Below are 22,808 nucleotides of genomic sequence, written 5' to 3'. Positions count from 1 at the left end.
TCTTTCTCCAAGTGTCTTTCTTCCTCATGTATTTAGTGCTTTTGTTTTTTAATTGTGAGCTAATAATCTTCCTATGAAATGCTTCAAAACCTTATTTTATTTATTCTTATGAAATATTTTTGATTATGGAAAGTTTTAACACATATACAAGTAGACAGTAGAGTATAACTCCAGTATTTATCACCCAGCTCTAACAATTAATCACTCCAGTCCAATCTTGAATCATTTAAATCTCCATTATCTTATCCCCTTCCTATAATACTTTGAAGTCAGTGCATACAACATTCCATAGCATCCATAAATTTTGGAGTATGTATTTCTAAACATAAGATCTCTTTTGAAAAGCATGACCATAATACTGTTACCGGTCTAAAAGAAGTTAACAAAATTCCTTAATATCATCAAGTATCCAGTCAATATTCAAATTTATGAATATGCCGTGAATATAATAAACTTAAAAATATTTGTTTAAATCAGGATCCAAATACAGTTCAAACAGTATCTTAAATCTTTCATAAACTTTTAGTCTGTAGATTCTCCTCGCCATCAGTTTGTTTCTCCTTGTAATTTATCTGTTGAAGACTACCAGCTTGTTCTTCTGTTTATGTTTTACTGTATAACAGGCCACCTGACAACTTAGCAAATTCAGACAACAATTTATTATTATTGCTCCTGTTTCTTTGGGTTGACAGGGCTCAGATGGATACTTCTTGAGGTTTCTCCTACAGTTAGACAGTGGCTGGGACCAATGTCCTCTGAAGGGTTGACCAGGCTGATTGTCCAAGGACATCCAAGGCTTCTTCACTCACTCACTTGTCTCGTATCTTGATATTCTTTGCTGTGAGTGTCTGCCTGCCTACCTGTCACTCTCTCTCTCTCACCACATGGCATTTCATCCTCCAGGATCTTTCCATGTGGCTTAGGCTTCTTGCAGCATGACAGCTGGGTTATTTGTACTTGCTTTACAGCAGCTGACTGCCATGAATTAAGACATGAAAAATGCTAGACCACTTCATGGTTACACCTGCAACTGGCACAGCTTCTTTACTTTGCCAGAGTCAATTGTTGAAAACAGACACAAGGCCATCCTTCATTCAAGGAGGGGAGGAAGGACTCCACTGTTTGATGGAGGAATGACAGTTTCACATTGTAGAAAAATATTGGGACAGGAGATATTTTTCCAGCCATCTTTGGAAAGTAAAATCTGCCACATTTGTACTGAAAAATTTGCAGTAGTCTAGATCGTGTTGATTTCTTCCCTAGTTTTGATGTTTTATATCTATCTATATATTTTTTGAAGGCAAGACTAATTCATAGACGTCTAGGACCACTTCACACTACATTTTTGGCTTAAGGTTTTTCAGATTGCAGAGGTAATATGAATTCCAGCTCCAAACTCAGTTGTAGGTATATGGTTAGGCATGTCTTTGGAGATTCAATTTTTTTTTTAATGGCATTACATCTAGTGGCAAGACCAAGAGTGGCATGTATCCCCACTATCTTTCTCCATAGGGTGGATCTTTTTCCTAAGTGACCAACTGAGTCACATCCTCAGCATTTAGAGGATCCAATTTTTTTTCAGAAGGTGTCTCCCATCTGTACCCTTTATCCCATATCCCTAGGATTGGTCTTCTGCCTTTAGAATTCACATGGTCATTCTAATCCATGCCTTAGACCCCAAGGATACCATAGTCTTCCAGGCCCAGGCTCCAGGGTTTACTGATATTGTAGATTTACTCTTTCTTGTTGCCATTATTTTTTGCTTCCAATTATTTCTCTTACTTTCTGGCAGATAAGCCATGATTTCTATGAGATATTTTCTGTATTTTTTTTGAGCATTTTTAGATTTTCTATACTAGGAAGCATTTCTGAGTTGATTTAGTTTGAAAGGCTAGAAATAGATGTTGACTAATATATTTTATTCTGAACAATTTGGAAACATATTCTTACTTTTGTTATGTAGTTGGTCAGAGTTGCTTTGTGTCCTTGAAAGTAAATGCCTCTTCTTTTTTGCTCATTAAGTTTTCTTACTAATAAAATTCAGAATTTTGAATTTAGCAAATTTGGGATTGATAAAATATTGAGATTTTATTCTTCTTTTCCAATGTAGAAAACATTGGAAAATCAAGGCATATTAGGATTTACCTCTTAAAACAAGAGTTGAGTATGTAAAAAATGCTTTCATCACTTTTGGAATTGCTTATTTGAAATCATTCCTTTGAATGACAATAGTTATAGAATAAATGCCAGTGTTTTGACACAAATCTAAAGATACCAGTTCAGATATCATCACGAATCAAAGGCTTTTCACTCTGAATATTGTTTTGTTCAAACTTTGTTATAAAAGGAGGCTGTGGAATGTGAAAATTGGATACGCTGTCTAAAATTATAAAGGGCTCTGACTGCTATAAAATTGATTCAAAAAAGAAACCTGAAACAGTGAGAGAGATAGAGGCATTGTGATATTAAAAGAAGCATGTTTTTGGGTGGCATTTGCTCTGGCTCCGTGTCAGGTGGCCCTGACTGGCTGACTGCTCTGTTTGGGATGGGATCCACCTTTCCACTCTGCAGAATAGCTCTATGCTGATGAGGAACGCCAAGGCACTTGGCTTTTTTTGGCCATCATTTTGGTTAGTTATGTCCCACATTATCCCTGCAGAGCACTCAAAAGCAAACCAGGTTCAGCAAGGTCATGACTTCCCCAAGGTCTTTCCCTGAGTCATTGCGGAGGCAGGAAGAGAGTCTGAGCTTCAGACTGCAAAGCAGGGGATGCTTCTCACAAGGAAAGTGATTTTAAGTGTTACAGATAGGGTGTGGGAGGGAGAAGTAGCTTAGAATAGGTATCTAGAAATAGATATTAGGCAGTTGTAGCAATAAATTTTCTCTGATACACTCTATGGCAGAGCCCTCAATTTGCATGTGTTTTCTTGGGTAACTCCAAAATATGCCCTGTTTTAACTTTGCCTTTCTTTTCCTGCTATCAGACCTTAGATCCAGTCCTTTCATTTCATGTCTAGACTGTTCTAATGGTTTAACCATGAGTTGACAACCAGTCTCTCTTGCTTTGTTCTAAACATTTTTTTAAAGCATGGTTCTTAACATGTCATTCCCATATTTCTAAACCTTTGTATTTTTTCTAAAAGATATAAAGACCCTCTAAACCTTTTCTCCTTAAAGAATGTCCATTTGCCCTGGCTTGAGATTTAAGCCTCTTTGTGATATAATGTCACCCTAAATTTAAAATGATTCTTTTCACATACTGTACAATGCCCTGGTCAAATGAATTCCAACTCTCCTCTCCATGCCTCAGTGATTACCACTTATCAAAATCTTCTCCATCCTTTAAGATCCTCCAGATAGAGACACTTGTCAGTGTAGCCTTCACTCATAATGTGATTTCTATTGCTCTTGTTTTTGCCCTGATTACGTTTGTATTACTCTGTGGCATTGGTCACATAATGACTTGCACAGTAGTTTTTTGTGTAATTACCTATCTTTCTGGGCCAAAACGTTTTGAAGAAAAGGACCCTGTTTTAGTCCTCTTTCCAGCTCCCGTGTGGCCCATCACAGTGATTTCCATAGGCAGACTTAGTAAATGCATACTGAAGAATTCTGTTATCTTGGGCCACGTGGTTCTCAGAGTTGCTGTGCCATGTGAGATGCTTGAAGACCGCAGAGCATGCCAGCCATCTCCAGTTCTCAGAGTGAGTGCTTACATTATTCAAATCCCTGTTTAGATGTCATCACTGCAGGAAGTTCTTGTGGGTTCACACTAGGCACAGTTAAACACTCTGTCCTCTTGGGTGTCTTTTCAGACCTCTTTGAATCTCTGTTTAGAGTACATTATAATCTGTGTACAAATCTGTGTCGCTTCCCTTGGTGGAAGGAACTATGCCATGGTTCTCAGCATCCCCATGAGCCAACTTGTCTGAATCACTCGGGGGAGCTCCTAGCATGAATGTTTATTCTATGTCTGTGCACATGTATGCACTGCTCCTGACCCCTTTCTTCCCATTCATTTGCCAGAGGTAAACTTCAGGCGGTTAGGCTAGTCTCTATCGTGGGTTTTGATTTCTGTGTATTTTATTCCTAACTGACTTGCATTCTGTATTAGCAGATTATATACAATATCAGAAGAAAGTTAAGTTTCACTTCCTATCCTTGTTCTTAAAATAATCTCCAGCTTCAGAAAGTAGAACATCCCTTGGATTTATATTCATGGAGACAAGGACTTTTATAAACTTTAAAGGACGTACTTAACCTTCTGGACATCTATTGAGTCCTTGCTATGTATGGAACGCTTGCGTTAGATGTTGAAGATAAAAATTGTTCTACATTACGGTCTGTGCCCTGAGGTAGCTTAGTGCCTTTTCCCTGTTCATCACTCACATCCACCACCAGGTTGGAACTGACCTTGTCTTGTCTTCTGTGTGCCTTGTGTCTTACACATACAATAAGGTATTTGCTTCCATATCTGGCTTCAACTAATAATCTGTTACGAGGGCAGGTATTCTGTCTTATTTTTTTAAATTTTTTATTGAAGTATAGTTGATTTAAAATGTTGTATTAGTTTCTGGTGTACAGCATAGTGATTCAGTTACACACATATATATTCTTTTTCATATTATTTGTTATTATAGGTTATTACAATGGATTGAATATAGTTCCCTGTGCTATACAGTAGGACTGTGTTTTTTTAATCTATTTTATATATAGTAGTTTGTATCTACTAATCCCAGACTCCTAATTTATCCCTCCCCCACCTTTCCCCTTTGGTAACCATAAATTAGTCTTCTTTGTCTGTAAGTCTGTTTCTGTTTTGTAAATAAGTTCACTTGTCTCATTTTTTTTAGATTCCACAGATAAGTGATATCACTGTGATATTTGTCTTTCTCTGTCTGACTTACTTCACTTAGTATGATGTTCTCTAGGTCCATCCACATTGCTGCAAATGGCATTATCTCATTCTTTTTTATGGCTGAGTAGTATTCCATTGTCTTACTCACTGTTTTATCTAACACAAGGCCTAGCATAGAATAGGTGTTCAATGAATGTTTATTCAAAAATAGTTTTCCAAGCAAAGATATGAGCAAATGCAAAGACCCCGAGGTTGGCAGGAGCTTGGTGTTTTGAGGAACAGCTAAGAGGTCAGTGTGACTGGAATTTAGGGGAATTAGTGGATTCAAGATAAGGTCAGTGAGAGTGGGGCCACATCACTGTAGGACAAAGGCTCTCAGCCTCTCCGCATTATTGACATTTTGAATCAGTCTTTGTTGGTCGTGACTGTCCTGAGTATTGTAGTCTGTTTAGCAGCATCTCTGGCCTCTATCTGCTAGATGCCAGTCTCACCCTCTCCCCCCAAAGTTGTGACGACCGAAAATGTCTCCAGACATCACCACTTGTCCCCGGGAGGGTGGGGGGAATAGTTCTGGGAAGAAACACTAGTGTAGAACTTTATGGATGATTTTACAGTGCTTAGGTTTTATTCTAAGTGAAATGAGAAGCCACTGGAGAGTTTTGATCCGGGAAGTGCCATGTAATGATTGAGATTTTAACAAGATTGCTCTTTTTAAAAGTCTGGAGAATGGGATGTCAGGGACAAGATTGAAGCAGGGGCTTCTGTGGCTACAGTGGCCTTGAGGGCGGAGAGTTGCTGGGTGGATATGGAGGAAGCAGGGGAGCTCGAGCTGGACCTTGAAGGGACAGGATGGATTTAAACAAACGGCAAGATGGGAAAACAGAGTACAGGTTTGAAGAGTGGCGCATAACGTGCAAGGCATGTTTAGGGAATGGTACCGTTTCTGGAATCCTTCAGGGCCCCCATCAGAGACTCAGATGCGTGAGCCTCAGCGTGGGAAGCTGGGCTCGTCAGGACCTGCTCTGTTCTGCCTGGCCTCCTACTCTCTCACTGGCCTCCCCTGATCCCTTGACATTCCAGTCTGGATGGATGGCTTCAGAGCCCCGCTTTAGGCATTTCCTCTGGCAGCAGTAAGGATGGATGGGGGAGCTGCAAGAAAGGAGGCAGGTGGAAGGAGCGGTCAGGTGGCCTGTGTATGATCCAGGAGATGATGAGAGGAATCTGAAAAAGGCAGCGGCAGTAGGGAGAAGGGGTAAGGAACAAAAGGTTTCACATGATATTACAGAAAAATGCTGTTTCTTTGTATTTCTTAGATTATTATTTCCATTAGAAAGTGCCAACTATCTGAATATTATTTTCATTCCATTCAGATCTACTTATTCAGATACTTTTAGCTAAAAGAGATATCTCATAAGTGGCTTATATTCATATGTATAGATTTGTTTTGCAGGAATGACTTCTTTAACACAGCCATTCGAGTTCTGGGGTCTTTATGGCACTAGTTAGTTGCATAGTTTTTTTTTTTGGAGGAGGCTCTGGGGATTGAACCCAGGACTTCGTGCGTGCTAAGCATGTACTGTACCCCTGAGCTATACCCACCCCACCTTGAGCATAGCTTAACCATTCTGTTCAACAAATATATCTCCCGAGTTTACTGTGTGTAGGACACTGTATGACACATTGCAAGCCTTGAACACGGAAATCTGGGAAAATAAATTCATTGCTTTTCCCTCTTCAGTCTCAGCTCCTTAACATCTCTCCCATCTGCCCTTTGCCTTTCCCAGTGCTGTTACTTCAGTTTAAAGTACATCATCTCCAGCCTGGATGATGGCTGCATTGTCCTGTGTGTCATTGCTGCCTCCAGTCTTGTTCACTTCCAACCCTTCCATCCTTCTAAACAGAAATCTGATCATCTCACTGGCCTGCTTCAAACTCTTCAGTGCCTTCCCATTGCTCTTATGATTAAAAAAATTCCAAAGCCTTTGGCCAAACAGCCAAGTTCTTAACTTCTTTAGCCTTATTTCCTACCTTTCTCATCTCCTCCTATGCAGCAACTCTAGTTAATTTCCTCAAAATGGCAGCTCTTTGCCTGTGTTTTGTCCCTGCTTCCCTGCTTCTTGTCTCCCAGCTGGTTATGGCTCATGTTTCAGGACTCAGTAAATACCACCCTGTATATGCAAACCATCCCTGACTCTGGGCTGAGGTGAGTACCCTTCCTGCGTGCAGCCATGGCAGGAGCTCACCCCTACTGTAGACCTGTAACTCTGTTGTATTGAGAATGTCTGTTGACTTGTCCAGCTTTATGCTGCTATGCTATAAACCACTGGAAGGCAAGGAATGTGTATTACCTATAGTGTTACTTCTAGGATCTAGCATGGTGCCATTGAACAGATGAATTAACATTCATTCATTTATCCAACGAATGTTTATCTAGTGTCCACTCTGTGGGGGGCACTGTGCCATGTGCTGGAGTGTCAGTGGTGAACAGAAATACACATGGTCCCTGTCCTCACAGAGCTTCTGGTCCCTGAGGGAAAGAGGCATCATTCAGAGGATCATGCAGAATGTGACATGGCACATGTGTCTGGTGCTGTGAAAGAGAGGTGAAGGGGCTTTAAGAGCCTATAAGAGAGAGTTTGACCTAGTCCAGGAGGTGCTGGGAGTTTTGTGGTGGTGTCACTTACACTGAGACCTCACACCTTAGTGGGACTTAGCTGAGTGAGGCTAGGTGGGTAGGGTGCTCGAGGAGGGCACCGGAATCCCTGTGTATGACCGGCTTTATAAGAGGAGGTAACCTGGCAAGAATGAATGACTGAAGTAACCCAGTGTGGCTGCTAGGAGAGAGAGTCAGAGTTGAGTCTGGTGAGGGGACTGTGCAGAGGCAAACCAGGCAAGGCTGTCAGGTCCTACTGCTGATTTCCCCTTCTTTGTAAAGAGCATCAAGCAGGCTTAGCATGGCTGAGGGAAAGGAAGACTTTTTGATGACAGTAATGTCAAGAGGCGCCGAGTAATTATGTGTCTATAATTATGATTATTTTGTTCCAGAACTTTTATTTATTCCAGTGGTTTTGCGGCTACCTTTGTATATACTTTCTAAAATCCTCCTCCACCCTCTTTGGTATCATGCAGCCCCTTTTTTGCTAGTCTCTAGGATATCTAGCTCAAACTCATTTTACTTGAAATAGTTTAAGAAAGCATGGAGACAGCTCAGGGTAGCAGGAATGATTTTTTTCTGCAACCACTATTCTTTTGACTTGTTGATCTGGCCAGTTTACACATACTTAGGTTATTGCAGTTTCCTTGGTGACAAGATTTGGGGATCCTGCCCATCAGTTACCTTGTTGGTACCTCTACTATGGTCTTGAGTGATTTAGTCTAAGTAGGTCTGGAAACTGTGTGGCATTTCCAGATACTGTCCACCTCCCCACTTGTCCCCCAAATGGGTCACATTTCTACCAATTAACAAATCAAGTTTTAATTTTTATATAGCTAATTGAGAGTTTGTAGTTGCCATTCAGAAGACTGTACACGTACTATTTGTCATTTACTTTTTAATGAACATTAACTGTGCACTGACCACACAGCATGCACTCTGCTTAGGTATTCAGGATACAGTCCAGTTCTTCCTGTTACCTATAGTCTAATGTCAAAGACAGATAAATACATCTACAACTTTAAACCAGTGTGATGAGTGCTGTATTAGAGGAATGTGTGAAGTGACAGACAGGGAAACATAAAGGAGACCTCACCTACCTGAGACTCACCTATCTCACCTGGACCAAGGAAGGAAAAACTACCAGAAAAAAAAAATGAAGGCTGATTTAAGTCTTAAGGAAGAGTAGGATGGAGCCAAGGGAAAAAGAAGGAAGAGTAGAGGTTATTCCAGGTAGGGGGTGCTATATGGGCAAAGACACAAAAGGCATTAGTGACTAAGACACATTCAGGGAATTGCATGTGGTTGAAAATGGATGTGACATAGGATCCAGGCAGGGGAGAGGTCTAAGATGAGACTGCAGATGTGAACAGAGGCCAAATCGTGAATGGCCTACACATCCACAGGCAGGAGTGAGCACATCCTGTAGGTTTCACCTTAATGTATAGCTGGAGTCACCCACTTCCTGCCGTCTTCATTGGTACCACTCTGGTTCTAACCATCACGATCTCTTGCATGGATCATGGCAGCAACCTCCCAGCTGGTCTCACTGTTCTCTTCAGTCTGTTCCTACTGCAGCAGCCATGGTGTTTAGAACTAAGCCAATCATGTCATTCTTCCATTTGAAACCCTCCAGTGGCTTCCAACTATACTCAGAATACAGGCCCAAGTTCTTACAGCTCTCTGTAGTGCTTATTACTATTTTAGATACTGTGTAGTTTACTTATTTATGTTGTTTATTGTTGTCTCCCTCAGTAGAATAGAAACTCCACGAGCACAGGAATCTGTCTGTTATGTCTGCAAATGTGTCACACCACCTAAGCCTGTACCTGTTAACAGGTCGGCAGTCAGAATTTGTTGAAAGAACGAATGACTGAGACCTCAGATACATCATGATATTCACCTCATTAGTCACTCCTGAACAGGTGATCTCAGCCCCTCCTCCTCTCTGCCCTCCTTTCCCCAACCTTAACCCACTCCCAGTTCAAACCCTTGTGCCTTCAAACCATTTGTACTGAAATGAACTGGTTTTATGAATATATATTAGCCCATTTGTCTTTTAAGGAGATATATGCTCTTAGTCAAACCTGGACTAAGTAAAAATACACTTTTCTTTCTTGTGTCAGCTCCCCTTGCCTGTGATGAGTTCTCCGAGAACATGATTAGACCCATGTATGCGAGCCAGGGGTGGAATCCTGGCGTGTCAGTTAGAAGAGAGCACTGCCCGAGGAACTGTAACAGGATCTGAATGATAGCAGTCACCCGGCTCCTAGTGTAAAGCCCGTTCTGACTTTAAAGCCGACCTCTCCATCCCCCAGATTGGTCCCACGCTGGCTCTTAGCTCTGCTGCTCCCATGCTGTGAAAATGGACTGCTCTGTTTTCTGAGACTCCATAGGGGTGTTAGGCATTGGATTTCTTCATAAACAGAGCGGTGAAATAGAACCATAGAACAACATTATGGATACATTGAACGATATTTATTTAGTGAGTAAAAGAGCTGGACCTTTGGTTACGTTGTCTGCTCTTCCAGTCAGTAAATGTTATTGTGAGCATCCCACAATGTTTGAAATCAGCCTCTTCTCATTAAGGGAGTATAATTACCTTGATAATCATGTTTAATAGATTGTTAAACGATTATTTGCATATACCATGAAAGGTAAGAAGCCGTGTTCTGTGTACTTTCTTAAGGTTGCTGTCAGATCGTTCGTCTGCGTGTACTGAATCCAGCCTAGGTGAACAGCAAACTGCTGAAAAGTCACACAGAGAAGGCATAGCTTTTAAGGTGTTTGTTGTGCTTCTGTTAAAAACAACTAATATGCTCTGGCTACTATCACCATTTACTGAGCTCAGCACCGCCATTTAAGTTCGCACAGAATACTTTCCCTCAGTTACTGTGTTGAATGGTCTCAGTAACTCTTCAGGGTAGCTATATCTCCACGGTTCTGATCACATGACTGGACACAGAGAGGATAAGTAGCAATAAACAAATAATGAGCTGAGACTTACATCAGGCTGGAGGAGATGTCATGTGGTTGCTTTGTATTGAATTGTCAGAGGGACAGTATGAAGAAGGGGAAGTTTCCTCATTCAAGGAGCTAACCTTCTAATAGTTATATTTATCACGCAAAGTGAGTTGATTTCTTTCAATGATCTTAACTCCCATCTGGACATATGACTGGAGAGCAACCTGAGTACTCTCTCCACATGGTTTTGTTACCTCTTGCTGCAGAAAGGAGCTGGGTATCACCTGGATCTCTTTTGGGTGGCCATCCTCATGGTGGTGTGCTCCTTCATGGCTCTTCCATGGTATGTGGCTGCCACTGTCATCTCCATCGCTCACATCGACAGCTTGAAGATGGAGACGGAGACTTCAGCACCTGGAGAACAACCGAAGTTTCTCGGAGTGAGGTAGGTTAAGTCAGAGGAAGATGGCTCCACAGAACACATTATGCACACATCTGCACGTGGTTCAGCAGGAAGTGGGCAGGCGGGAAGGAGAACGGGCTGGTGATGAATGATTTCTTCCTGTACTTGCTCTTCGAGAGAGGACTGAGTTTTCATTAGAAAGAGGGGCTTCAGTAATTTCTTGAGTTCCCTTCTTACGTTACATACATCTCCTTTGATTAACAGAAGGCTAAAAGATGCAAAGTGAAAACACAAACAGATCATTCACTTTCTTCAGTCCCTGCAGGGCATTTTGGTGCTGTGGTATACACTCTGTCACCATCATATATAAAAACCAAACCCTTTAATTTTTCAGCTCTATTGAGACTTTCTTGAGTCTGCTTATGACTTTCAAGATTCCATGAAAGGAAAGCAAGTCTGATTTTCCAGTTCATTTTCTGTCCCATAAGCACTGAGAAACCTTGACCTCCAGCTGTTAAATCTGGGAAGCCCTGAAAGGCTCTTAAGAGACCTTTATACTCTGTTGTGTATGTTTTGCAGCAAACTCTGCTCCTCAGTGCTCGGGTGAATAGCTCACACGACAGAGCCTTCATTTCCCACGCCACAACACTGGGTGATTCTTTCTTGGAGACTGGGAAGAAGGGTGGTGTATGGGAATCATTTTTGTTAAAAAGTACTTTTGTTGTTGCAGATTTGGAAATTAGACTGATAGGATTTGTTGCACTTATGAAATTTTTCTGAGCTGTTTTGTTAATTAGCATGTGGGACAGTGTAATCACCATCTCCCATGAAAGAAGGTGTAATTACACAACAGTACAAGTTGTTTAAAAATAAGTGTTTTACATAGGCCAGTAATTGATGGGCCCAGAGCAAGTGATGTTTTCTCTCTTAATTCTAAAAGGACAGAGGATTTAGCAGAATCACTTTTTACTTGATGAATTCAAATCACATACTGCAATAATGTTAAGAGAATTTTATAGTTCTGTTAGGCCTATATGCTGTCCTTGAGGTATTAATTACATATATGTCCACACCTTTGCTGATTTAGCCAAGCCTTGATTCGGTCAACGTATAGTCTTTTTTGAAGGTGAAAAGACAAGAGCGTGTTTATGAAAACAAGAGGTAGAATGGTAATCTTTTGATTTGGTTTCAGGGAACAAAGAGTCACTGGAACCCTTGTGTTTATTCTGACTGGTCTGTCAGTTTTTATGGCTCCCATCTTGAAGGTAAATATGTGAAATACTCGTCTCTTTTTCCTTCTCAGAGCACTGGCAGATCATTGGGTGTGTGAAGAGCAGACTTCCTTAAGAACTGTCTGAGATTCTCAGCCACTTCCACAACACACTATATGAAGCAGGAGTTAGGTAGAATGAAGGCGTTTAAAAAATGTGTCTTCCTTTCCTTCTTATTCCTTTACCCCTTCTATTATTATTACTATTACTATTATTAGTAGTATCATTATTTTTATTACTACTACTACTATTATTATTATTATTGCAGTTATTTGGTTGAACCATATTAAATTACCAGTATTCCAATTTTTTGACCTATGCATATGGCAGTTTCATACAGTTCAATATAACTAACTGATCTGCACTTTCCACTACCTTTTTTGCTCTCCTTGTCTCCCTACATCCTTTTTTCCCATCACTTCGCATTTACCTGTCCCTGCATCCTGTCCTCCGTCCCCACGTTAGACTCCTGGATAATGCGAATGACTCAGGGCAATCATTTTGTCATTGTTCTGTTATTCTTAAGTATTGTTGACTGTGTTTCTCTCTTCTTTGCATCAGAAGGCCTCATGTTCACAGAGAAAAGAGAGTGAAATTACTGACTTAGAACTAGAAAACTTTAGAAATGAACTTTTGAAGAAGAAAAATGATAGATTATTTAAAAAGTTAGGAGTCAATATATAGGTTTGATTGAGAGGGTGAATATCTGTTTAATAGATAAATATAAATCATATATGAAAGCCTATTGAGAAGTAGAGATAGGACTAAAAAAGGTTAATGTCTATCTGCCATGAAGCTTCCAATTTTCTCTTGTGGCAAATGTTTTATTATTTTTTTCTGATATAAACAATACTAGCCAATTATTGATAATTTGTATCTTCTGCTTTGCCCCATGGTACAAAGCATGAATCTCATACAGACCTAACAGCTATAAACAACAAATGTTAGCAATATCCTTCCAAATTTTTCTCTGAAAATGTGTATTTTTAAACCATTCTAATTTTTTAGAAGATTTTCAAAATGCTTGTTTAATTACACAAGTAATGGAGCAGTACATTCTTGGAAAAAATTCAAACAATGCGAAAAATACAGTGAAAGGCAAAAGCCCTTCATTTCTTTTCAGTTAACACATTTGTATGTCAATTGCCAGTCAGATGAATTTGTGGAAAGTAGAAGTGTAATTTCTTAACTTCTAGCTAGGACTGACTTTGCCTTAAGAGTACACATTATGCACAAAAGACTTTGTAAACAGTTAAAAGATTTAAATGTTCAGCTTCTGTCCTCACTTTCCACAATGCCAATTCACTGGTTTAATTAATTTCTGACCAGAATTATGAAGAAATACGCACCTCATGTAACACATAGGGAAGTAAAATGAAACGTTACCGCAGGAATTTGTCTCTGGTTCATACAGAGGACCTTAAAAAGGAATAGATTTTATGTTCTGTGGGGACAGAGGGAAATCTATTGTCACTTTTGCCAGTGCAGAGCAAGTTGTAGGGTAGGTTTAAAATTGTTGTGAATTTCATAGCATCAGATCCCCTGCCAAAATGCTCTGTGTTCCTCTGTTGCCTCATAGACACCAGCCCATCAGCTGGTGGAAAAGTCTGATGACAGCTTTTGACAGCGTACGCAATGGGACCTCGTCTGGACAGACCAACTTTTAGAGAGGTCATTGTAGGTAATCATGACCTCATGTTGTGGGAGGCTCTACTAGGAAGGAATTTGCCCCTGGGACCCCTGAAGGTGGACTCACATGACACAACTGCAGGGTTTCTTTTACAGGATCTCTTAGTGCGGAGCCACTAGTAAGGGATACATAGAAATCTCCCCATCAGTTCACATGTACTCATCACCATCCACCTTTTTTTCCCTTTTATTATTGGGTTATTTTCTTTTCACTAGTACAGTATAAAATCCTAATTCAAAAAAGCCAGATATGTTTAAAAATTCTTTTTTTCTTGGTTTGTTACAGCAAGTTGGCTTTAATCTTGGAGAATCTGTCAGCTGAGTAATCATGCGTGATTCCAAAGGGACACAGAGAACAGCCACTGTATAAACTTCTATTTTTAGGAAGAGAGGCAAGGCCTCTTCCCAACTCTTTTCTCACCCAAATATGGCTGCAGAGGAGTTAAAGCTGAAAGCACTTTTGTTCTTCATTTTACGGGGATTCTTTTTGCCCCGATATACAAAGCTCGTTAGTATCTACAGGAACAGACTACAATACAGAGAAAGGAGAGAGACAGTTGTAAGGGGTCAGTGAGCGTGAGCTTGGTTTTCCTTTGACCTTCCTTAAGTTGTCATGTGCTGGCCCTCATCACTCAGTTACCAGGGTCCATAATTGTGGCTGTTTCCACCTGGCAGCTTTGGGTCAGTGCAGAAAGTCAGTGTGCATCGTAAGAAGCAGTGAAAAAGGGCGTTTGGCAGACATTTTTGCTAGGCAAGGTTTTGCCTCAAATGTAGGAAATGAAATTGCTTTGTTAATGTAGTTTCCAACGTATTGTGGGAAATGTAGATTTGAAAGCAACAAGGATGAAGCAGTCTAGCATTGACGATTGTTGTTCCTTGCTTCGGTGAGTGACGCTATTCCTAACTTTAGGAATCATATCTGAAAAAGTCAGCCAATTTGAGACCATGTGCCCTTTTTAGCATGGAACTTGGTATTCACTAATGAACTTGGGTGATGTGCATTCACTGCAGAACCCTTGTTAGCTCATTTGAAAAGTCAGAACAGGAAGAAGCAGATGTTGAGGGTACAGTTTAATGAAAACCTAAGTCACAACTGAGCTAAAGTCAAGATTAACAATTAATCTCAGAATTCGCACGGAAAGTGGTGTCAGCAGTTACCTTGGAGGCGGGAACTTTGTTCCCTCCACTCTGTGCCTATGTGTGTTTTAAAGAAACAGATGACACCTTTTGGGAATAGCTTTACTAAAAAGAGCTACCTTTGAAAGACAGATCAAACAAATGGGATCAAGAGAAACGTGTGACTTTTTTAAATGAAACAGTTCAATACCTTCCCTCCCAACTCCTGCATCCCTCCCCATTTGGTGGCTTCTGATGATGCTAGCTAACCATTTTCTCCCGTGTAGTGAGAAGTGCAGATCGTTGTTCCCTATGCCTACTTAGGCAGACTTGCTTTGAACGTGGTGTTTATGACCTCTGTCTTGGTCTCCCTGCCGAAATCTGTCTTTTTACAGGGAAGAATGTAAGGAATTATGGTGTACTAGTTTCAAGTTCAGGAGGATATCCCTCGACCTTGGCCAGCGACAGTCAGGCATGCCTCAGATCTCACCGTTGATTCAGTACAGCCCTGTTGGGAAGCGGGTCTAGCTGGTTTCCCAGGCTGGCTCAACAGTTTAGATCTGTGTTTCTGCAGTGGAAACATTGCCTGTTAAGCTTGTGTTCTGTATGGGGGGACTCGGGGAAACTAAAGGGCAGCAAAAAAGATGAAAGGCAGTTCCTGGAGCTTGCTTTTTCCATTCTTCTGGCAAGCCTAAAGAAACAAAGATCAAGAAGAATTCACTGCCACGTCTGTTGCCTCTGCTTGAATTAGTTTATCTTTAACATCAGGAATGGACAACATTTATCTTTCAGATTTGTTCAGTGTTCTAAAATGTGGAAGATAGCCTTTAATTTGTAAATTTGACAAATGTTTCTTGAGCTCCTGCTGTATGCCACCCCCTCTGGTCAGTAACAGGGAAACAAGGAGACATGGTAATGAAGGTGATGATGGTGATGAAGATGATGGAACAGTAGCTCCTATTTATTGAGCTTGGCATTGGACCAAGAGCTTTACACAGGTTTTTAAAATTTAGTACTCCAAAAACACCTACAAAAACATACTTATGATTAATACCTATTTTACAGATAAAAAATTGATGAGTAACTTGCCAGGTTACAGAGTTCTTAAATGGTTGAGCCAAAATTCGAACCCAGGCAGTTCTGACCCCAAAGCCTGATCAGCCATCATGGTTTACCACCTTTTAGAATAAAAGAGCATTTGCCCTTAATGAACTTAATCACTTTTATTTCCCATGTGATGATCTTCCCCAGCTTCTTTGATCTAATATCCAGTTCTCTTACGTAGCGAGAAATACGGCATTTTCACAGACTCATCATACCTTGATGAGCTCCACAGTTTCTTCAACAAGCAGGGACCAGATTGCAAGTCAGCAGCTTCCCGGTGCTGATTTTTAAGGCTTAAGGGCTTTAGACTATTATTCTCATAGTTGAAAGGGCAATATTGTAGAGCCTAAATAAAACTAAGCCTTCAGGTATGACCTTTGTAGCACCCTCCTGGCCTAAACTGCCACCCCCCCAAGCCCCCCACAGATGGGCCAGAGAAAGTTGTGCTGTGCACCTGTAGTCTTCTTGACTTGCCTGCCACTAGAGGTCCTGATGATAATAATGACATCAGTGCCGCACCATGTATCATTGAGTGAGTATCTTTTATGAGCCAGGCCCTGAACTGAGTGCTTGTGCCCTGTAATCTTTGTCATAAGCACTATGAGAAGACTGAGGGTAGGGAAGTCGATATTTCCTTTGGGCTCCACAATATGCAGAACCAGAGTTGGAACCCAGGTGTGTCTAACTTCTATGCCCATGCTCTTAATCAGGACCTCATTCTGGGTTTTATATGCACAGACACACACACACACAGAAACACACAGACACACATTGACTATGATTCTACTGGAAGACCTCACTCTGGTGGACAACTACAGTCTACCTTTTTTAGGTTAAATTTACCCTTCTTACACTTTTCTCCTGTGAGGATATTCTAACACTATCAGAAAATCAAAGGGAGGGATTAAGTGGAAAAAGAATGGAACTATATTCACCAGAATTTGAAAAATTTGGTAACATAGTTTGAATATGTTAAATCTTCAATGACCTCAATTTCGTGATTCTATCTGGTTGCAGGATCAAGCACTTAATTTTTTTCATTTTTAATGTTTATTAAAAGCATTGCAATATTTATAATTATGCTTTTTGGCTTTCTGGGCACATTGGATTACTTAAATAATTTTTGCGTAATTTTGTCATTTGGCAATTCTTTATTTATTTATTTTTATTTTTTAATTGAGGTATAGTCAGTTTACAATGTTGTGTCCGTTTCTGGTATACGGCACAATGCTTCAGTCATACATGAACAGACATATATTCATTTTCATGTTCTCATTTTGCAATTCTTGATAAGCCTATGTACCTAGTATACCTTGTGCTTTTTATGCTTTAAATTCTCCTGCCTGGCTTCATAAAAATGTCTACCTGCCATTACTATGTATATTATCCTAGTTTAACTTAAAATGGGATCCTGTGTTTTTAAAATACATTCTTCTTCCTTTGGGAAAATGTCTGTTATGATGAATTTTTAAGGATTGACCTGATATGACTCCTGAACGAAATCCAATAAAAAATATCCTCTAATCCAGTAATTCTGTTACATTTCATCCAGATTTCCAAACTGGAAGATTTTTTATTGAGACACTATACTATCATAAAGAAGAGGGTGAATTTCATAAGACATTTGTATGAGATTGAAATTGGCTAAAAATCAAGTGAATAGCCTTCTTTTATATGTACTCTTTTTGCCAAAGAATAACTTTTTAAAAACATAAACATATCTGCAGTTCTTTTCCCACCCATACCCCATTCCTGGGTAATGCTGCCGTCTGGTTTTATTTTGTGGTTAAATTTGGCAATATCTGTCATCCTAAGCTCAGAGAGAACAGATCTAGGCAGCAAGGCACAGAGTGCCATCTCTCTGGCATTAGAACTACAGTAGAGAAAACATTTAGCTAAGCTTAGGTGAGGGGTGGGGATAAGGACCAGGATCATTTTTGTGATTACTGTCTTTCAAGACAGAAAAACACTTTACTCAGATTGAAGAGTAACTACTGTGTGATTTCTAACTAGTTTTCCCTGAACTACACTTCTTTTTCACCTTCCACATTTCATGTCTTCCCAAGAAATTAGAAATGAAATAAGAAATCATCATAGAGTAAGGAAACATGGAAGTTGCCTTGTCTATAGAAGAAACTTTAAAAATTAAGAAATAAGTGAAAACTGTAAAATGGTCCCTTGGTGAGTTTCATTTTGTACTTTTTGGTAAATTTGTACAGAGGAATCATAAGGAGTGGAAACATACACATTCTAAAGGAAATAAAGGCATGTATCTGAACTCCAGTGGCTTGAACGTGATGCTTTCGCCTCTTTGTGGTGACCGTTGAGTATCATAGCGCACATGGCCTCCCTGCCACTCCCACTGTCCCTCCCACCCCCTTCAGTGTCATTTACATTGGTTCTGAGCTCAAGAGCAAGTTAGAGCTTTGTTAAAATTGTTAGTCTTTTTTAGAAGCAGTATGTAATGTTTAATATAAATAAGTATATTTATTCCATATAAATTTAACTATTTTATAAGCTAGCCAATAACAATTGGAGGTGGTTGTGACACATTTGGGAATTTACTGTTTCTCTGGTAGAGCTCAGGGCACTGAGATGCAGAACTGTTTTAGGTGATCACAAGGAAAGGCTGATAGAAATTGTGCTTCAGTTTCTTAATACATGTGATAGTTCTTTAAAAATTACTCTAAAGTCATACTGTTTTCTGGCTACAATAGCCTCCTTTGTGTAGATTTGGTAAGATTGGACTTAATTGATTGTGGTTTTAGTATTTGAGCTTTGAGAACTCCTGAACTTGAACTTCTTTTCAAAATCCAAGCTTGAGAACGTTTTTTTTTTTTTGTCCAGATAAAAGACTTCCCAGAAACAGAGTCATCCCTGATTTGCTTGGGGTCTTCAGTACTGGGGACATTTCAAATGTCTAGGAATGGACAAAACTTACCATCATCATACTGGAACTTCCCATTGTTGAAACACTTTGCATTAGTGCATAAGACTCTTGCTAATTAACATACGAAAATGTATTAATTCAGTTTTAAAAGATGTGTATTAATCCATGTATATAATTAATTGCTTCCAGCTGCTCCAGGCTCCTTTTTAGCAGTGTTCTCATTAGTTAGTCCTCTTAATATTCCCAAGAGGAAGAAAGGGGACAGTCATTTGGTGGTCACTTAATTGAAAGAGGCGTTTATACACCAAGCTGATACATCATTTGGTGAAAATTATTTAGGAAAAAATCAACAGATGTTTGGGAAGGAACTTTGGTCTCAGGAGTGAGGCAACCCTCTACCTCTCTTTCTCCCTCCCAGTCCCTGCCAGCGACTGGTTTACATGGTCATTCCTTTTAAGGGGAAAGGGAAACAAACTTTTCCCATTGAAAAAAAAGTTATTTTTGAGGTCATGCATGCAAATTGTAAAGAAAAAAAAATTGAAAGTCTCCCTTATCCCCCTTTATGTCTTTCTAGTACAAAGGGTTTAGAAGTTTATCAGTGATGAGTAGAGAACACTAATTGGAGGTCACTGTATAATCAAGTGTATCTTTTAGTTTGACATTTAGCCTTTATTTAAACTATCCCTCTCTCTTACTGCTCTTATTAATATTGTTTTTAACCTTTCTCCAATTTTTTTTCAATTTCCTAGTTTATTCCCATGCCTGTACTCTATGGCGTGTTCCTGTATATGGGGGTAGCATCTCTTAATGGTGTGCAGGTAAGTCTTCCATTTCAATCTAAGCATAATTTCTAGTAGTACTAAAAAACAGCCCAGTAAGAGATCATTGAAGAAAAGGGCTAATCCATAACTGCTGAGTTTTTAAAATACATTTTATTCTACTTTCTCCACCATTCATTCACCTGCGTTTCATTTCTGATTTAATTGACAAAGTTAGCTTGTGTTAACGAGTGTCATCATACATACCCAGCCTTGAAATAAGCTGTTAAAGGGTATTTGACAAGGAAAGTGAGAGAGTCATCTGTGATCTTCCACCATCTCTTCCTCCCTCCCTCCCTTCCTTCCTTCCAAGAAGGAAATCTAACCTTCTCAGTGTGCTCGAGACAGTTTATCCATTTGCATTTACCCTATACTAAGAACAGGCTCTTCTTACTTGATTTGCTTTTTGCACGGCTGAGATCATTAATCAAAAGTTTTGCACCAGTTAAAAAAAAAAAGAATCCAGTCAGTGTGCTGTTGGTGTATGTGCTACTTTTGTCAAAAACTTCAGCTGTTCCCAACTCGGGTAAAACCGGCCCCCTCTAAAAAAATTCATTAGGGAAAACTTTGTAAGGGACTTTGTCTTTCAACTGAGGTTTAATTTAATTGGCACCAGGAAACTGGAAGTACTTCTGCTGCTTTCTGGCACCTTGTTAACTGTATCCTTATTTAGCACTTAGTGATGTTTTAATGGGAAAAGACTGCATGTTCTGTGAGCATTGTAAGAATTTATTTAAACTCCTTCATAATAGTCCTTGCTTTCATTTATTGAATTTAGATTAATTTGGTTTTAGAGTCAGATAGAGGTGGGCAAGTGGCCAGACCCCCAAAAGAGAAAAGGCTATTTTATTGTTCCTTGTTTAGGTCCATTGAGTTGAGTGCTTCATCACTTGGATGTTTATTATAAAATACAAGGTGGTTCTTCATAGATTGGACTAGATGAATGTGAATATGGGTTTATTTGTGCCCATGAAACTTTGGGGAAGTATAAGTGTAAAAATATTTTATTTTTAACCTGAGATTGTAAATATTCTTTATTTCTTTAAATGGAAAAATATGAAACAAATATGGCCCCCAAACTAATAGTTCTTATTTTTGTTTTATAAGTCAGTCTAGAACAGAAGGTTGATTTTGTATGTTGTAGGTGGGTAAATGATGGTTGGAGGTCAGTACACATTTGTTAAAATAAAGGAAAAAAATCAATGGTTTCGTAATAATGAGGGGAAAAAACTCCCTTGCCGAAGGGACAGCTAGTGGATTTCTTAAATTCCGCAGTGGTGTCGCCCTGTCACCTTTTCTCTTCACTTTTCTCTTGACTCTCCCTCTTTTAGATCTTTCTGGCAAGATGTGATTTAGCAAAAATAATTGTTACCCTAGTCTCTATAAATGGGAGTGCTCCTACCAGGAGTTCTGGAGGGAGAAGGGAAACTTGTTAGACAGGAAGTCACTCCAGAGAAGACAGCCACTGGCAGTCTAGTTACTTTTCCTTTTCTCCCTTCTCTTCAGAAGGAAAGTAGAGATATTATTTAGAGTCCTTACTATGTAATTATTCAATTCAACAGCTGTTTACTGAGCATCTTCCATCTGAAGGGTCTTCTGATAAGTACTTAAGTATCATCCTTATCAGCATCATTGATATAAAGCCCGCAGTTACTCTTTGAAGCACAGTACCTGGCACGTAGGTGCTTGACAGTCATTCCAGTATCTGTTTATAGATGATGGTGCAATAGCCTCTCCTAGATTCAGGTATCTAGTTGTTGACACTCTGAAACTCACTGCAATGTTCATGTGGCTTTTCTTGGAAAAGAAATGGTAATTCATCGCTGAATGTATTTGTTGAGTTATGCCATAGATAAATAATGTGGAATTTATGAAAATACCAGTGCGTTCCCATTTTCAAGTCAGATGCTTCCTTTGAAACATCCTTGAAATATAAATGATACATCATATCTCCTCTTCTTCTAGATAAGGCAATCGAGGCCCAGTTAGACACATGAGTCAGATGTCTTCCTTCAGCATCTCATTACTAGCTGAGACCTTATTCTTCAGTGGCCACTTTATCTCATATAACTGCATAGCATTCCTGCCAAAGTAGTAACAGAAGTTGGAAGACTTGTGCTATGTCTTACTGTGTTAGACTGTATTTCTGACTCCCCGCCCAGTGCCCTCTAAAAGGGGCACCACTTGCCTGAATGCTGGATGACAAATCACCAGTGGTTCATTAGACTAAAGAAGTGACTTGGTGCATCAGCTCTTGAAGTAATGTACTTGTGCTCTGCTCCCCTTTCCTCCCCAGTTCATGGATCGTCTCAAGCTGCTTCTGATGCCCCTGAAGCATCAGCCAGACTTCATCTACCTGCGCCACGTGCCGCTGCGCAGAGTCCACCTGTTCACTTTCCTGCAGGTGTTGTGTCTCGCCCTGCTCTGGATCCTCAAGTCGACTGTGGCTGCTATCATTTTTCCGGTCATGGTAGGGGTTATTTTAATTGCACCTACCCATGAGGTCACACCCGTGTCGTGTAGTTATGGGGATGTTGACGACACATGTGTCTTTCACAAGTAGTTCCAGTTATTTTCCAGCTTTGACCTAACCACTTGGGTCAGCTGTAATTTAAGGTTCCCATGGCTGTGTTTGCCTCGGCTGGACCTTGGAGTCAGACAGCTGAGTTCAGATCCTGGCTCTGGTTCGTGCTGATCAGTGAACCTCCCCAAGCACCCCATTTAACTCATCAGCAAAACGAGGGAGGTATCTTTGTTTTTATTCTGAGCATCAATAGTGAATATAGAGTGGAGAGCCCAGTGCCTGACACGCAGTAGACACAAGTGCACATGACGTTAGCTATTTTTAAAATACTGCTGTACACTGGGATCAACTTGGCTAACAGACTCCAGCGCATTTCAGGCCAAAGAGCAGAGGACCAGCGTAGAGGTTCACGAGAGATCAACCAATGAATTAGAAGAAACGGAGAGAGAAGTTCAGTTTTGGAAATTCTCCTAGTTTGTATCATGCTAAGTTTGAGTCTGGACTCTCTCTCCCTGCCA

At 40.0% G+C, this 22,808-nt stretch overlaps 1 protein-coding gene across 9 annotated transcripts in view; it reads left to right on the top strand.

Annotated features, from left to right (window-relative positions):
* The window catches only part of SLC4A4 (solute carrier family 4 member 4), a 315,013-nt gene that overhangs the window by 279,460 nt on the left and 12,745 nt on the right, over positions 1-22,808 (top strand). For all 9 annotated transcript variants that reach the window (XM_032458395.1, XM_032458408.1, XM_032458417.1 and 6 more), the window contains 4 exons: positions 10,742-10,920; positions 12,071-12,143; positions 19,698-19,766; positions 22,063-22,236. In XM_032458395.1, coding sequence (XP_032314286.1) covers positions 10,742-10,920; positions 12,071-12,143; positions 19,698-19,766; positions 22,063-22,236 — 495 coding nt within the window. The remainder of the gene's footprint in view (positions 1-10,741; positions 10,921-12,070; positions 12,144-19,697; positions 19,767-22,062; positions 22,237-22,808) is intronic.

The sequence above is a fragment of the Camelus ferus genome, chromosome 2 (assembly GCF_009834535.1).
Source record: "Camelus ferus isolate YT-003-E chromosome 2, BCGSAC_Cfer_1.0, whole genome shotgun sequence".
Taxonomy (NCBI): domain Eukaryota; kingdom Metazoa; phylum Chordata; class Mammalia; order Artiodactyla; family Camelidae; genus Camelus; species Camelus ferus.
Note: the sequence above shows the minus strand (reverse complement) of the source record. Positions and strands in the feature narration are given on the sequence as shown.